This window comes from Adiantum capillus-veneris, chromosome 18, assembly GCF_014529385.1.
Source record: "Adiantum capillus-veneris isolate H3 chromosome 18, ASM1452938v2, whole genome shotgun sequence".
NCBI lineage: Eukaryota > Viridiplantae > Streptophyta > Polypodiopsida > Polypodiales > Pteridaceae > Adiantum > Adiantum capillus-veneris.
The window spans coordinates 65,768,956-65,787,012 of NC_140948.1; the positions used below are offsets into that span (position 1 = coordinate 65,768,956).

At 45.8% G+C, this 18,057-nt stretch overlaps 1 protein-coding gene across 1 annotated transcript in view; it reads right to left on the minus strand.

Moving 5' to 3' along the window:
• Positions 1-2,477: 2,477 nt before the first annotated feature.
• LOC147435803 (CAAX amino terminal protease family protein) overlaps positions 2,478-18,057 on the minus strand; it is an 83,126-nt gene continuing 67,546 nt past the window's right edge. The window contains exon 8 of the mRNA XM_086488734.1: positions 2,478-3,208. Within this exon, the coding sequence (XP_086344860.1) occupies positions 3,064-3,208 (145 nt within the window). The 3' untranslated portion in view covers positions 2,478-3,063. The remainder of the gene's footprint in view (positions 3,209-18,057) is intronic.

Sequence of the window (18,057 nt, forward strand, 5' to 3'; positions counted from 1 at the left end):
GTGTATGCATCTGTTTACACAGTCTCTTGGCCATAAGTGAATGTAGGTGCTGATCTCTTGATCCATTGCGGTGTGGTGTTAAATGACCTTGGTTTCACCAAGGTTCACAAAGAAATGCACTATCTTTCGCAAAGCTATGTAGTGCATCCAAATGTCATTGCATAGCCTTTGGTAAGTCAGAGATCAATACAATATTATCAGCATATAACAACAATGGAATCCATGTCCCTGCCAGCTGTGCACTCTGTCACCCCCTTGTCAATGTAGTCAAAAACCTCATCTATATACATATTATTGAGATAGATATGCTAGATTGGTCGGCCTTGAGTCCTCAAGACAAATAGCTTTACAAGGGACACATCATGTTGGTATGTGCAAATGTCATCATGGTTCCAAACACATGGCTTCAGCATGGATTAGTTACCTCCTTTTAAGTAATCCCTTGATGCACCATCATTGTCTCTTACGGATGGAGATTACTAGACTCATTCGCCAAGACCTGACCCAATTGGACACCAAAAGGTCATGGATAGAGCCGACGCAAGAGTTGGGCACAAAGATGGCTTTCTCTAGAGAGCATCTTCTCCAACTCACAAAGGATGGGTTTGTGACTCGACCCAACTATATGGATACACATGTATCTCATGGGCTACGATGTGCCATTGGTTAGATACGGACATCCTCACATGAGCGTGAGATTGAGACTAGTAGGTTCATAGGGATACCAACAACCAACGGGATATGCCGCCTATGCCATACAGAGCCATATACAAACGCCATTTCTTTCTTTTTTTGAGTTCTTGCAATTTTCCTTTGATGTGTATTGAGATTTTACATCTTGCTACCCTTACGTCTTGTCCTATATTTCCCAATACATACTATGGCACCACAATCTTGTGAAAGATACATTGAAGATATGATAAAATCGAGGGTTTCAATATTGATCATAGATGTGCTACCATGTGAATCTCGCAAAATTTTATGTTATACTCGAACATTTCTTTTGCTTGGCATGTGGCTTTTTCTACTCTATTGATGGCCCTTCACTTATTCCAAGATTGATTTCTTAAATAATACGGAAGGTGCATGATCATTCAAATATTGTAAAGAGGCATAGGGTAAAGGGGCCAATACAAGGCCACCTAAGGAGGGGCACGATTTCCTGGTAGCAATCTTCACTGATTTGAACTTGGAAGAATGCAATCGAAAGCTCTTTGCAAAGCGCACGTACAGTAAAACTATTAGTGTTGATGCAGATCCGCAGGCGACAACAGTGGCGATGTAACAAAGTCGGGCTTGAGAGGCAAGCCATGTCAGTGGTATATAATGTGCCAATGCTGCTAGCAAGGATCAAGCGTAGATCGTGCGGCCCAAATACATTGATCAACTCACATAACCAACCCAACGTCCGGGCGTTCGCGTTTGATGTCCCACAATTGGGTAAAAATAACCTTAATTTTGTCCTTGTAAAGGGGGGCAGCTTTTAATTGGCCCCTTTACCATATACCAACTGTGGGGTGCTTTTAACCATTGGCACTTTGTAGATTACTTGAAGTAGGTGGTACACATTTTCGAAAGGAAAACATAGGGCGAATCTATCCTAAGCAAGGAAAGAAAAAATAATGAGGCCACGCGGCATGCGAGCCAGGTAGGGGATGTGGACTCAAAGAGTGAGAGAAAGGGGTTGGACGACGACGGAGCACGGCAGCAGGTCATTGGAGTTGACAGCTGGTATTGCAGGTGGCAGGGGACAACATCAAGCAGTGGGCTGGATGGCGGCACTGCAAGGAGATGGGCGAATGGCAGGTGGCAACAAGGCGACGGGAGCAGTCCTTTTGTTTTCTAAGGTATTGCATCGGACAGCATAGGCCTACGACTTGTTGGTTTAGCTTAATGCCTCAAGGTCTTGGTGACATACGGTCTGTGTTCGAAACCACGTCAGGGCTTTTAGAAGGTGAAAAGGCCTTCGACTAAAGCTGGAAGCGGAAGCATCTCGTTAATGAATGAATAAAATAAAAGAAGAGCCAGTAGTAGTGGCTAATCAAAAGGGGATACTGTATTATTGGATACTTGTCCTTTTCCAAGCAATTGTTTAAGTTACATGGTTGCCAAATGTGGCCTAAAGAGATCTTGCATGGCACATTGCACTTGAATGATGAACTCATCAAGAAGGTTGTTGAAAGATGATACTTCATAAAGATCTTGGGACTCGACTCCTTAATTGTTTTACTTAAAAACATTTTCACTTTGCTGTATGAAGATTCCAAATGTAGCACATTGAAACAAAAGGTTGCTTACCCATATTAACAATGACAACTTATCTCTTTCTCATTACCACAAGAGTACAGGCCTAGTCCACACACAAAATAGTGGCCCCAGAAAACATTCTTCACCATGCTTCTACACCCACACACACCCCCCCCCCACCCCCCAAATTTGGGTTCTCCTAGAAATGTTTCAGTGGAGGACACTCGGGAGAATTCAATAGCTCCATATTTCAAGGATTCACCATTCCAGCACAAAACTGGCAGATAAAGGTCAACATATGGGTCCGGTCCTGCTGGCAACATCTCAGTTGGCAAGACTACGGGCCAACGGATGCCTTTTGCTTGTCGAATGCTGCTTCTCTTGAAAGCACACTTCAGAGGCTTGTGAGATGTGTCTTTGTTAACAGATTTAAAACTTCAGCTTGTATGGCCCTCTGCATGCTCCTTGCTGAGTGAATGTACAAAGATGGAATCATAACCACCTGGCCAATAATTACTCTACCCAGCAAGTAGAACGAAAGAGGCCCCACCATCTCTTTCATTTTTAAAGTAGTTTGCGCCAGGTTTACCAGTCTGCAATATCTCACCCAATGTGCCCATCCCTGGGGAGAAACTTGGGTGGCAGACATGCAAAATCAGAGTGCTCTTTACTTAATTATGAAAACACATATGCCCCTTATACCACTGACAGAACTCGGTCATGATACAAAGCAGAAACTTTTACAAGGTCGACGATAAGCTACCGCTGAACGCACAATATTTACAAACCACTTGAACCTTCAACGTTGCCTTTTCCTTAGCTGGAAGGTGAATTGCCTGTCTGCCTTAATCTCCATATCGTCGCTCCAATAAGATTATTTGCTGAATGTGCCACCATTGGGACCAGTATATTGCCAGTAGCCACACATGCAAGCCCATACAGAATTCCAACAAAGGACGCCCTGCACATGAAGCAGATGTACATGTCAAATCACGCCCCTGTGCTCATTTATAGTACATTCTAGACTAAATAGACCAAAGAAAAAAGAAGAATGTTTTGGCCGTAATACATATGGCAAAATGAATCCAAGAAAAGCCTGACTTTACCTCTAAAGGAAGTCAAGTTGTCCACAAGACAATATAACCATCACCTCTGTTATGCCTATTTTTGTCTAAATACTAAGGCATTCCCACCAACATCAGCAGCATCCAATTGTGGCTGTAGAAGTACGTATCCACATATCCTCCCAACTTTTTTTTAATTGGTGAAACGAAGTTTGTATTGACTACAATAGCGTACGTCGTACAAGACAGAGCAACCCAAAATGGTTGGAGCCATGTAAGAAGGCAAGAGACAATCATAAAAAACCTCAAATCGCTGAAATGAAATGTCTCCCGAATGGAAACAATCACAAAGAGACTAAAGGAGCTGAGTACAAGAGTATGAGCACAAAGAATGCTGCCATGACGAAAAAGCTGCTGAAGATGGTTGCGCGCATGACAAATAGCCCAAAGAGCTCAAAACTGCACCCGAGTTTGAAGAAAACATACTTGGGCTCAATCTTCCAGAAAAGTTGACCAAGATTGTCGATATGCTCTGAGTAAAACCATCCCATGACGCATCCAGGACTGTCAGATACCTGTTCTAGATGCTTTAGTGACCCGTTTGATGCTTATCTGATGTGACGCATCAGAAGAATGCGTTCCAGGTGGCCTAGCAGATATTCTCTATCACAGTGCTGTAGTCATTACTTTTGGAATGACACAACAGAGCATCAGTCCGAGGATGGCTAAAGGAATATTCTGCCTATGATGTTATATGTCATACCCTCATGATGAATCCAGAATATTCCCTTCATTTCATTGATCAACTACCTTCATCTAACACTTCTAATGCACACAGATTTCCATTAACTATACAGGAATAGTCAATTTAGCAACCTCATGATTTGCAAAGCTATGGATACATACAACTGCTTGCAATGTACCCAGTTAGCTCTATGTCTTGTGAAAAATCAAGGCCTCCAAAAAAATCTGTAGCAATTAAATGCGCTGAAAATACGACGGATTCAATAATAAGTATGGGTCGCTTATTATGTTAATGCATGTCTCATAACATGCTGCCAAATCTTTAGCATTCTATTCTGCAAAAAGAGGCAGCATGATGCTCACTTGCAGGCCCTAGAATATCAGCATTTCTCTGATCTTGACTAAATACCTTCGTCAGATGTGCCTCAATGCGAAGTTATCCTACCTCCTCAGCTTTCCTCTGGCCGAGATTGGAACTTGCTCTTCTAGCTTTAATCCATCCCTCTTCAACATTTGGATTTGCATTAAAAAAAAGGAGCAGCATGATCCTCCATACCAAAAACAGCTTAGTTCTCATTGACAACAGTTCAGTAACACCACGTTCTTGAAGGATTGTGTCACAAGTTAATTGTCACATGCACAGCTAGCTCTTTATGCCATGTGAACTTGTTGCACCTACTTCAGAGCTTGGTAAGTGTAAGAAAGTCTATGGGATGTCCCGAAACCTTGTGAGCTCATTCAGAGGACCTATGTGCCCAGAATAGTCCATGCATTTTTGAGCTTCCAAAAATGCATAACCCTTTTGCATACATTGATCACACTACGGTTAGGGAAGTCAGTTTTGCTATGGCCAAATATATAAGAGCCTTATCCAGAGTGATTGCAAGTCAGGGAGCCCTCAAGCGAAGGGAAGACTCCTAGCACATGCCAACTGGAGCCCCCCTGATCCATGTGTCTGCTGATCCACATTGGTTGCAGACCTGCCTCAGTGGCAGGGCCCAACCCCCAGCCCCCACGAGCGTTTTGGGCAGACCCCTGACAGGCACCCACTAGAGCAGCCATAGGCTTTGCCATTTTGCACCTTTTAGACAGCAAGTCAAGAGCGCTGAGTGCAGCCAGTTCTCGCCAAAAATGGTGGCTGGACAGCCCAGGAAACCTAGATCCATCATTCCTGAGAAGATAGCAGGCCAAGGAAGACCATTGTCTCAGGAACTTAAGTGGAGGAGCAAGCATTGCACAAGCATCAAGGATGGCCCTTTTACATTTATCATTTCACAATAAGGAGAAAATAGTACTCCAAAAACAGGATAGGGAACCAAGTGCCCTTGAGAGGGTTAGTTGGGACCGCATCAGTGTGTCAGTGCATCTCCATCTGTCAAGGGCAATGGATTACACTAATCAGAGATGCCTTGGGCTTTTCTTGCTACAATTATGCGCTATCCAACATCAAGGTGGAACCATACAGTACGTATTTGGTCTGTCAGGTACGTAGTCCTGAATAGATTGAGGTGTAAGGTACACAAAAATACACACCATTGGTAAGAAGCCTTTAAAAAAAAAAAGGAAAAAAATAGGAATTTCACAATAGAAACCTACAAACATAGAAACTATCACTCTATATAGCTAAAAGGAGAGACCTACCTGCCCCAAACATCAATCAAGTAACTTGCCACTTGCAACTTCTACGCTGACGATTGCACAATGCCTATTACAATGTACACGTACTCCAAACACAATAGTTGTGACCTGTATGATGATTTGATCTCACAGTTCAATACCACAAAGTGACATTTGATCAATGCTCATTGCCAAGACTACATACGAAACCCTAAATGCCCTCTCTGCAATACCTGCACTCTCTGCAGGGACTCTCTAACTATGCTGAAGATTAAACCCAGCTTCAATCTTTGGTAGAAGGGCTAAAAGAACTCTTGCCCCACTTAAACAAGCTCATGTAGACAGCTGGGCTCGAATTTTTATGAAAAAAATTGTATGAGATGCATTTCTGTCGTTTGACTTTTGTGGGCCTACGGCTGACATGTAGCCTCGAATAGAAAGCATCTGTCTCTGATCTCATGCCAATTGTATCTACATAAATCTCTTTTCTTCAACAAGACACTTAGAAGATATTATAACTGAATGGTCGCTTGAATGGATGATGCGCTAGGTGATTGTCATATAAAAGGGAAGTTTGGGGTCAATCATTTCCAACGTATGGAAGGAGGCTATTTGTCACAAACTGCTAACGTGTCAAGCCACTGAAGAACGGAACCAACTTGTAGCTCCCGGTCGAGGAGCCTAGGAGTAGCAGAAGAAGTTTTACCAACTTGCAAAGTCTTGCCGAGTGGCCTATGTTTGAAGAGGAGTTCCCACCAACTTATGGGACCCCATCCGATGGGGACCAGAGGACCTAAAGACGTTAAAGTAAAGTCGACACACACGCGCGCGCGTAAAGACCTGATGACGTGGCACCTGTACGGGTGCCCACATTTTGCAATGACCTGCTGACGTGGCAGCCTGTACGAAATTCCACGTTTCATGCTGACTATGCTGATGTGGTAGCCTGTACAGATTTCCGTGATTTACGTTGGGTAGTTATCAATGCCAGCTTTGAGGCCATATGCTTTTGAGTTTGATGCTTTTCATGTAACTGCTTTTCATAGGCCAAGGGCCTTTAAATATGTGCAGAGGGCTCAATCTCTAGCATGCTTCTACATGAAGGTGCAGGGATTGGAGTACCCGCGTTGTACTGAGTTCAAGCAATATAAAGAAATAACGAAAGGGTCGCCAATGTTTGGGGGCAGTGCTCTCTCGGGGTGGAATTCCACCACTCCCAGTCTGTGTCGTGCATCTCTTTCAGTTCAATTGTTATTTGAAGTGCTTAAAGTTGTTCAATCTGTTCTTTTCCGTCGGCACGTGGTGCCCGTCCTATGACACTATTACTAGAGTTTTGGAGTCTTCGGCGCGCATGCGCCCCCTCTCTCTCTCACCCCCCCCCCCCCCCCAAAAAAAAATGTAACAAGCGAGAAATCAATAGCAACACAAACAGAAACTTCAAAATCACTAAACTTTGATAGAGAGAGAGAGAGAGAGAGAGAGAGAGAGAGAGAGAGAGAGTCGACACGGCACAGTGGAATTCCACGCCTAGAAGTATTGGCCCCAAAGATTGGCGCCCCTTTCGTATTTCTTTATCATTAATCATTGCAAAGTACAACTCCCGAGGGACCTCTGCTCTCAAACTCTACGTCCAGATGCTCTGCAGAGTGAGGCCCCAAGGGCTCTTTTATTCGTACAAGGGATGCTCAAAAGCAGAGCCCCAAAAGCATTGTATCAAAAGCATTGCAAACCCAAAAGCATCTACTTCGAAAAGTTGCCAACGTGAATCGCGGAAATCCGTACAGCCTGCCATGTGACACAGTCAACGCAAAGCGCGGAATTCCCGTATAGCCTGCCATGTCAGCATCCATACGATCTACCACGTCAGCATGTCAACGCAATTTCCGGAACCCTCTTTCAGAGTGCAAGCTTTTGGTCTTTAGGGCTTTAGGCCCCTCGGCCGAGGTACCATAAGTTGGTACAACTTTGAGCTTCAAGTTCTTTAATTTAGGCCTCTCGCCTAGGCTCTGTAATTCGGCAAGACTTTATATGCATCTTTCACTAGAGGTTGGGCCTCCCTCTGTCCGGAGTGCGTCCAGTCGGCCATGCCATGTCATAACTTCGTGATATACGCACCTCTGGAAAGAATTGTAATCGCCCCCGATTACACCTGCAAAATCAAACATGAGCTAGAAACCAGTTCAATAGACACTGACTCCAAGCACTGATGCACTAGACAACACATATCTAGTACTTGCACAAAGACGACAGTCATTGAACATTCAGATCACATCACACAAAGTCCATGGAGATATTGGATCATGATCTATCGGCAACATGTTTAGCAATCACATCTAGATCTATCCAAGATCTGCACAGATATATATACCTTCATAAGTTCAGAATAGTCTCAACTCACGAATTATAAGAGGGAATAAAGCACTCCTAAAACTATAAACGCAAGGGACACAAGAAAAGAAAAGAAAAACAAAAACAAACAAACGAACGAACTAAATCACTTTGTTTGCTACAAAACAAAACTAGATAAAACAAAACACTATCAACTCAAAAATGTTTTTAGAAAAGGCATGTATAAATAAGTTGACGCAACTTACTTGGCTTCAAACAAGAACTCAACTTTAAACAAAAAAAGAATAAGACATCGTAAAAACTTAATCCTAGAAATCAAACTTCACACAACAACTTCTAACGGAACACAGATGTCTCGATTGACTAATTGTTATTGCTATCATGTCCATCTCATCTGGAATCACAAGACCAAAATGCTGCAGTCATTTCGTCTTTCAATCATGCACTCAAACACTACTCACAGCAGAATACTATCAACCCATCAATATCCCTAAAATCCAAAGTAAAATCAATGACTTTATTCCATCTGGGTAACCTGTGACAAAGCAGTGGAGTAACTCCCTCTTGTGCAATTCCGTCTGCACCAGATTCAACCCTTCTAATCTGCGGTAACTCTCGGAATAGTCGAAGCTAGACCGAAAGCCTCAAGGTAAAGTTCCAATATCTGAGAAGTGTCAGCTAGGTCCTCCTCCTCCATCCACTTCGCATCCAATGCCGGAGAGTTCTTGACTAAGTAAGAACCGTCGTTCACTTTACCTTTCACTTTCCTTTCCTGGTGAGCTAGTATCTGTTCCAAAACGAGTATCTCCTCGCTCTCTTCCACTTCAGGTTGCTCCTCAGGCTCCTTGTCAATTGGCACCTCACCTTCGAAAGGTTTCAAGAGATTCACATGAAAAGCATTGTGAATCTTCCAAGTATCTGGCACCTTCAGTCTGAAGGATACATCATTTATCTTCTCTTGAATCTGGAAACGACCATATTACCGCATACTTAGCTTTGAAAAAAGTCGCTCCTATCCCTTTCTTTTCCTCTAGCGTGCCTTCTCAAACCATAAGAGCACCAAATCATCTTCCTTCAACTGCAAGTCGTGATGAGCACACAGCGGTGTGTGCAAGTGATAGAGCACGCGAAGATGTGCAGGCCTTGAGGCTTGAAGCGGAGACACTGTGCTGCAGAAGGGAAGCGCTAGCAGAACGAAGAGAGAGAGAGAGAGAGAGAGAGAGAGAGAGAGAGAGAGAGAGAGAGAGAGCTCACGTTTTTGGGGAAAACTCAATAAGTGAGTTTTGGGTTTTCCCACTTTTATTATAAGTGACCTCTAAAAAATGTGTCCAGGTTCAATATGAACCTGGACAAAGTATAAAAATGTACAAAAAGGGCTTATTTAAGCCTTTAACCCAACAACCTCCCACTTAAAGGCATAAATGATGCCTTTAAGTTAACCAACTCCCACCAGCTGTATGCAATGCTCATGTTGAGCCTTAGCAAGACTCTTGGTGAGAACATCTGCAGGGTTATCCTGTGTATGGATCTTAGTCAAGCTGACTAGACCATCCTCCAATACCTGTCGTATGAAGTGGTACCGCACATCTATGTGTTTGGTACGTGCATGAAACATGGCATTTTTGGCTAAATAGACAGCACTCTGGCTATCACAACCCAACACGGGTGTATGAGTAGACATGCCAAGTTCTTTTGCAAGTCTGCCCAACCAAATGGCCTCTTTTGAAGCCTCTGTGGCTGAAATATATTTAGCCTCAGTAGTACTCAATGCCACAATTTTCTGTAACCTAGAACACCAAGAGACTACACCACCAGCAATGGCAAATACATATCCGCTGATAGATTTCCTGGTATCCATGTCACCTGCCATGTCTGCATCACAATATCCCTACAACTTTAAGTCACTTTTGCCATAACAGATACACTTTGATTGTGTACCTTTCAAATATCTCAGAATGCATTTGACAGCTTCCCAATGCGCTTTGCCAAGATTCCACATGTATCGACTAACAACTCCCACTGCATAAGCAATGTCGGGACGAGTGGCAACCATAGCATACATAAGAGAACCACAAGCTGATGCATAAGGGATGTTGAGCGCGCGGCGGTGTGTGCAAGTGAAAGAGCACGCGAGGAAGTGCAGTGTGTGTGCAGAGAGGGGTGGCGAAAGCCAGCAGGAGAGGAAGCGCTAGTAGAACGATGAGGGAGAGAGAGAGAGCTCACGTTTTTGGGGAAAACTCAATAAGTGAGTTTTGGGTTTTCCCACTTTTATTATAAGTGACCTTCAAAAAATGTGTCCAGGTTCATATTGAACCTGGACAAAGTATAAAAATGTACAAAAAGGGGTTATTTAGGCCTTTAACCCAACAACCTCCCACTTAAAGGCATAAATGACGCCTTTAAGTTAACCAACTCCCACCAGCTGTATGTAATGCTCATGTTGAGCCTTAGCAAGACTCTTGGTGAGAACATCTGCAGGGTTATCCTGTGTGTGAATCTTAGTCAAGGTGACTAGACCATCCTCCAATACCTATCCTATGAAGTGGTATCGCACATCAATGTGCTTTGTCCGTGCGTGAAACATGGCATTCTTGGCCAAATAGACAGCACTTTGGCTATCACATCCCAAGACAGGAGTATTAGCAGGCATACCAAGCTCTTTGACAAGTCTGCCCAACCATATGGCCTCTTTAGAAGCCTCAGTGGCTGAAATATATTCAGCCTCAGTAGTACTCAATGCCACAATTTTCTGCAGTCGTGAACACCAAGAGACAGCACCACCAGCAATAGCAAACACATAGCCACTAGTGGACTTCCTGGTATCCAAGTCACCTGCCATGTCTGCATCACAATATCCTTGCAACTTTAAGTCACTTTTGCCATAACAGATACACTTTGATTGTGTACCTTTCAAATATCTCAGAATGCATTTGACAGCTTCCCAATGCGCTTTGCCAAGATTCGACATGTATCGACTAACAGCTCCCACTGCATAAGCAATGTCGAGATGAGTGGCAACCATAGCATACATAAGAGAACCACAAGCTGATGCATAAGGGATTCCCTTCATTGCTTTCAATGTTACCTCATCCTTTGGGCAATCTGCTTTACTAAACTTAGTGTATGGAGGTAAAGGTACTCCAAGAGGCTTAGCATCAGCCATATTAAACCTATCAAGTACTTTTGCAATGTACCTTTCTTGAGATAAAAACAGCAATTTCAGCTTTCTATCTCTTTTAATACGCATGCCCAAAATATGCTCTGCATCACCCAAATCCTTCATAGCAAATGTTGAATTTAGCTTACATTTCAGAGCATCAAGACTAGTCTTATGTTTTCCGGCAAGCAGCATGTCATCAACATAGAGAACAAGTATGATGGGACTACCATCTTCATCCCTTTTTGTATACAAACAATGATCTGCATGGCTGCGTTTAAAGCCTTGAGACAGCATAAAAGTGTCAAACTTCTTATACCACTGCCGTGATGATTGTCTCAAACCATACAAAGCCCTTTTCAGTTTGCATACAAGTTCCTCACATGTAGGAACTAAAAAACCTTCAGGTTGTTTCATGTATATGTCCTCTTCAATGTCACCGTGCAAAAACGTTGTCTTTACATCCATTTGATTCAATTCCAAATCAAGCACCGCAACGAGAGCAAAAAGGACACGTAAAGTTGTAAGCTTTACAACGGGAGAAAAGATTTCTTGAAAATCAATTCCTTCTTTCTGTGCATATCCTTTTGCAACCAATCTTGCCTTGTACTTGGGTTTTTCATCCACAATCTTAATCTTGTATACCCATTTGTTAGGAAGAGCCTTTCTCCCTTTAGGCAATAGCACAAGATCCCAAGTATCATTTGCATACAAGGATTTCATTTCCTCTTGCATTGCAAGCTCCCACTTACTGCTTGACTCACATGTCTTTGCCTCTTTATACGTAAGAGGCTCTCCCTCATCTGTCAACATAACATGATGCAAAGAGGGCTCAAAGCGCTGTATCAACCTTCTGACATGAGTAGACCTGCATACCCAATGATCTACATTCTCAGGCACAGGTTCTACATCAGGAGGCAACTCATTTTCAACATGCTCATGCTGCTGAAAATTATCTTCAGCCATGACAGGTGGCTGTCCATCTTCATTTGGAGCATCTAAATCATGTCCTACCTCTTCTGGCTCAAGGTTAGCCGGCTGATTATCAATTTCAACTTGCGGTAATGCATCCTGAGGCTCTTTTTCAACATCAATAGGTGACAAGAGAGGCTGAAATTTGACCGATTTCTTCTCAATTTCAAAAGATGTAGCATTTTTCAGCAATTTAGCCTCATTGAACACTACATCTCGGCTGCGTACTACTCTCTTAAACTGAGGCAACCATATCCTGTAGCCCATTTCACCCTCTTCCCCATAACCTAGGAAGAGTCCTTGGATGGACTTGGCATCTAGCTGTCCTCAAGTCATTACGAACATGGACAAAAGCCTCGCAGCCAAACACTCTCAAATGATCATAAGAGGCAGGTTTGCCAGACCAAACCTCCTCTGGAATGTCGTTTTTTAGCGTACTGTTAGGAGAGCGATTGCATACATGAACTGCAGTTTTCAAAGCCTCTCCCCAAAACCCATGAGGGAGATTAGCCGTGGACAACATGCAACGCACTCTCTCACATAAAGTACGGTTATACCTCCCAGCCACACCATTAGAAGATGGATTATAAGGGACTGTCAACTCCCTTTTAATCCCATATTGTTCGCAATAACGCTGAAATTCAGCAAACGTGTACTCCCCCCCCATTGTCAGATCTCAGACATTTAAGCTTACTCCCCTTTTGCGTGGTCACAAAAGCATGAAACCTCTTAAATGCATTAAATGTCTCACTCTTATTCTTTAACAAATATGCCCAGCCTTTCCTAGTGCAATCATCAATGAATGTAACAAAGTATGATGCACCACCAAAAGACTTAACAGGCATTGAACATACATCGGAGTGAATTAAATCAAGAGCATTAGCTTTGCGCGAGACACCAGAATAATAAGAAGACTTCTTTTGTTTACCATAAAAACAGTCATTACAAAAATCTAACTTGGTGCCCTTTACATCAACCCTCTTCAAAGAGGAGAGCACATCAAGTCCCTTCTGGCTCATATGGCCAAGTCTTTTGTGCCACAAGTCCAAATGAGAAGCAACTTCGGCCACTGCAAGAAACTTGCCAGGCAAAGCTTTGCCATGTAAATAGTACAATGTACCACTCTTGCATCCCTTGACAATCAGCATTGATCCCTTAAGCAACTTCCATGAACCCCCAGCAAAAATGGTTGTATAACCCTGTGCATCCATCTGGCCAACAGACGATAGTAAACCTTGCCATACTTGCCTGCATGATAAGAAGCAAAACACTCCACAGATGGAGTCACATGAAATGAGGCACCCGAGTCTACTATCCAAGACTGTGTAAGGCCATCATTTGCACTTAGCAATGCATCAATGACATCTTTACGTGAGATAAGCATGTCTTCTGCATTTGCTACAACAAAATCTGAGGGGCATGAAGTTGCAACCAAGATCTCCTCACTGTCGGATAACTCTGTGATAACCACACTAGAGGATACATTGACAGTCTCCGAATCCTTGGAGGAGGTACCTGCTGATTTTTCCCCTTTCTTATCCTCTATCTTCTTCTTCTCCTGTGATTCCTTCTTTCTTTCCTGCTCTTTCTTGAAATACCTACAATCTGGCTTCTTATGGCCTTTTCTGCCACACTGGTAACAAGTCACATCCTTATCCCTAGACTTGCTTTTGCTCCTGTTTTGAGTCTTGGTACCTGTATTTTGCTTCTGACTTCTGCCTCTCGCATTGTAAGCAGAACTGCCACCTTCCCCACCACTAGACTTGCGTCTAATTTCCTCATTTAAGATGGAGCCTCGCACTCCATCATATGTGAGGTTGGGGCTATTACTCAAAAGAAACCACAAGCGTTTCCCAAGAGTCTGGCAAAGTCATCAACAAAAATATGGCTTTCAACTTGTCATCGAAAGGTTGAAGCCCAGTATCCTGTAGCTGACTCATAACACTGGTGAAAGCACTTAAGTGCTCAGAAGCCGACTTGGCTTCGTCAAGCATCATGTTCACCAGTTTGCGCATCAAATGCACCTGATTCACAGGGGTGGCATTCTCATAAGTGGCCTTCAACTTATGCCAAATTGCATGTGCACTGTCCAAGCCCTTTATGTCCACCAGAATGTCATCGGTCACAGCCATTTTGATGTAGGCCTTTGCCCTCTTGTTGAGCTTGGCCCAATCCTCATCCAGCATATCCTCAGGCTTTACAGCCAAAAGGGCGTCCTCACAATCCTTGAGAAACAAAATCCCCTGCATCCTGTCCTGCCATAGGTCGAAACCTGTACCATCAAATCGCTTGATTTCCATCAAGCTCTTGGCATCAGACGACGAGGAAGTAGAGGCCATTTGCACGGATAAAAATGCAGCAGAAAGTGTCTACACAAAATCTGAAAATTTCCAATGATCACAATGTACAGTACGTTGCATACAATGTGCTGAAAATTTCAACGATTAACAAGTATCCCCAATGCGTACTTGCATAAACCCACAAAAGGCGTACATAAACCTCAATTTGCGTACATAAAAACAGTCCAATTCTGAATTTTCTGCAAATTTACTATTTTGGCGCATCAATTTGCATCAAATGGACCTATTTTGAGTGGGAAAAGCAAGGGGCATTCATGGGAATCGATTTAGAACACCTGCGTTTTGCTGTTTTGACATGTAATTTTCTAGTTTTTACCTGTTTTGACCTAATTTCAGCCTGTTTTAGGCTGTTTTGGGAACCCTAATCACCCTAGGTGACACCGGAAGCAAGGGTCTTCGCGATGAAAGCGGAAATTTGACGCGAGAGAAGCCTTTTGCCTGCTATCCAATCACCTGCGCAAAGCTTTTGAAACCCTAATCTGGCTCTGATACCAGTTGATGAGCGCGCGGCAGTGTGTGCAAGTGATAGAGCACGCGAAGATGTGCAGGCCTTGAGGCTTGAAGCGGAGGCACTGTGCTGCAGAAGGGAAGCGCTAGCAGAACGAAGAGGGAGAGAGAGAGAGCTCACGTTTTTGGGGAAAACTCAATAAGTGAGTTTTGGGTTTTCCCACTTTTATTATAAGTGACCTTTAAAAAATGTGTCCAGGTTCAATATGAACCTGGACAAAGTATAAAAATGTACAAAAAGGGGTTATTTAGGCCTTTAACCCAACAAGTCGCGTTGATGTTTCGCTACTACTGCTCGCCCCCCCCTTGCTGCGCCATCGCTACCCTCCCCCCCCCCCCCCCCCCCCACCCGCTGCCCCCCCCTATCTGCGCGCTGCCCCAAAGGCTGCCCGCAGCCCGCTGCCCTCCTCTCGCTTTGCCTTCCCCCTCCTTCCCCCCGCTCGCTGCTGCTTGTGCACCCGCACATTGCACAGCTGCCCTCTTCGTCCTCGCCGTCCCCCCATCCCCCCCCCCCCCCCCCCCTATCCTCTTCGCTCCCGAAGGCCCTCTGCACCTGGCTCGGCAGCACTTTCTCTTCGGAAAAAGTGCCTGGTTGACTTGTTTGCAGGTTTTTTCTTCACCGCCCGCTTCTTTGACTCAGCAGTAGACACAGATGGAGGCTCCAGCTTCACCACAGAGGGACTCGCCTGAAGCCCCCTCGCCCGACCCCGCTGAGCCCACCATTCGACTTGCTCTTTCGCCGACAGAGCAAGCGAGCCTTGCCGCAGAGGTAGAACTCTTGCAGGCGACTTCTGTCATCTGCAAGGTTCTCGGCACTCGTCCTAGCAGAGGAGAGCTGCGAGACCTTCTCCAGGCCCACCTCCTCGCAGAGGTGGGCAAGATCTTGGATGTCCAGATTCTCGGACGGGGGTACTACCAGATTGAGTTCGAGACTTCCGAGATGGCCTCCAAGGTCATAGCTATGAGTCCACTGGCCATCCGAGCATCACGCTCCCACTTTCGACAGTGGCGACATGGTTTTGACCCGACTTCGGATGTGCTAGTAGAGGAGGCGGACATCCCCATCTCAGTCTGCTTTCCGGGTTTACGGAGGGAGTACCTTCCACTTCTCTCCAGGATTGGCTCCGCCATCGGGACAGTCCCGATTGGCTCCGCCATCGGGACTGTCCTGGAGACACCTCGTACGGCAACATCAGTAGCTGCCAAGGCGGGTGGCATCCCTTCAGTTCGAGTTTTGGTCAGAGATACCCACACGCTCCCGAAGGTCATCCTTCTGCCTCGGGTGAGTGGGGGTTGGTTTAGAGACAGTGTGGAGTACTCAGGTCTCCCAAACCAGTGCTTCATTTGCAGACAGATGGGCCACCTAGCGAAGGCCTGTCCACAGAGGAGACCACGACCCGCACCTCAGCCTCAGCCTCAGCCCCAGCCTGCCAAGGCTGGGCCGCAGCCACAACCAGCGACAGCGCACAGATTCAGCGCCACCCTCCGAGCCTGGGGCTCTAGCGGAGGAGGGGTGGCAGCAGGCCCGTGGCCGTCGACGCCAGGGGCCACAGCGACAGCCTGGCACTCAGAGTGGCCCTCAGGTGCCTACTCAACAGCAGTGGGTTCCCACGGGGAACCGCTTTGGTCCTCTTGAGCAGGAGCAGCCCCCTACGCCAGCCTCCACCTCCGCTTCACCCTCGCCAGCCGCTTCGCCTTCCGATCTCCCCTCCTCCTCCTCATCCCCTCCCCCGCCCTCTGCTCCCGTCCACTCCCCACCTCGCCCCCCCCCCATGTCTCTCTCGCCCCACCCCGTTTCTCTTCTCTCCCCCCCCCCCCCCCCCCCCCCCCCAAGCCCCTTCTCCCCCTCCTCCTGCTTCAGTACCACAGTCGGCTCAGGAGACTGGTCCCTCGACAGCGGCTAGGAGATCTCTTGCAGCGCCTTTGCCACAAGTCGCCTAGCGAGAGAGGGTCAGCCCTTCATGCGGCCCCCTCTGCAGATTCAGAAATCTTCTCTTGCAGCTATCCCTCGTGGTTTGACGAGCATTGACCTCCGACGCCGCTGGGATTTCTTCGATTACGGGTTCACTCGCTTTCTCGGCGATTCCGCAGCAGACCACGAGGCAGCCTGCTTCAAAGTCCACGCTTTGTTCCTCGCCGCTAGGGGGACAGAGGCCTTGGACTCAGCAGTTGGTTTCTCCTTCCCCCTCTGTGGTAGGACTGAGACAGAGTGGTCCCTCGACTCAGTGGTGGGATGGTTGCATACACAGGTTCTTGAGTTCTCTCACCACATGGGAGAACTTGGCGTTACAGACTTGCTGCAGACTTTGTGGCCACTGGCCAAGTTTGCGGTGACACCCCCAGACTCAGCAGGATGTAGACACATTGTGGTGTACTTTTTTGCTGATATGCAGTGTTTGCCTTGCTATGTATACATCCATGAGGACTCCTGGACAGAGGAGGTTGCTTTACGCACGGCTCGCTCTGCTTGGGCTTGGACCAGGCACTCACTGCAGTCTTGCCTATCTAGAGGACGCTCAGATGCGGATTACTCCCCATCCAAGCCAGCCTCGAAGATAGCTCGTCTTGCTGCTGCGGCAGCATCTGTTCTCTCTCGCTCCCCATGAGGATCGTCTCGTAGAACGTGCAGGGACTAGGTGGGCCCCAGTTTCAGCGACAGCGGGGCCGATTGCGTCAGGAGCTTCAGCGTTGCCTTGTGGGAGGAGAGATTGATCTCCTTATGCTTCAGGAGCACCATTTGTCTGAGAGCCACATTCGGCGATGTGGTCAGATTTTGCGTGGACGCTATGATACCTTTTGGTCAGCTGCTTTTGGACCTGGAGGCATCCAGGGAGGGGTATGTATGACTATTGCGGACTCATTGCAGCAGGCCATTGTGGGCAGAGGGATTATTGTGCTAGGCAGGGCTCAGTGGATTACTATGCAGGTTCAGGGTGGCCATGTGGGTTTCCTGAACATCTATGCGCCCAATGTGGCGAGTGCTCGTGCAGAGTTTTGGTCACAGATTGTTGAGTCTTTGCCACAGGCTGACCAGTGGTGT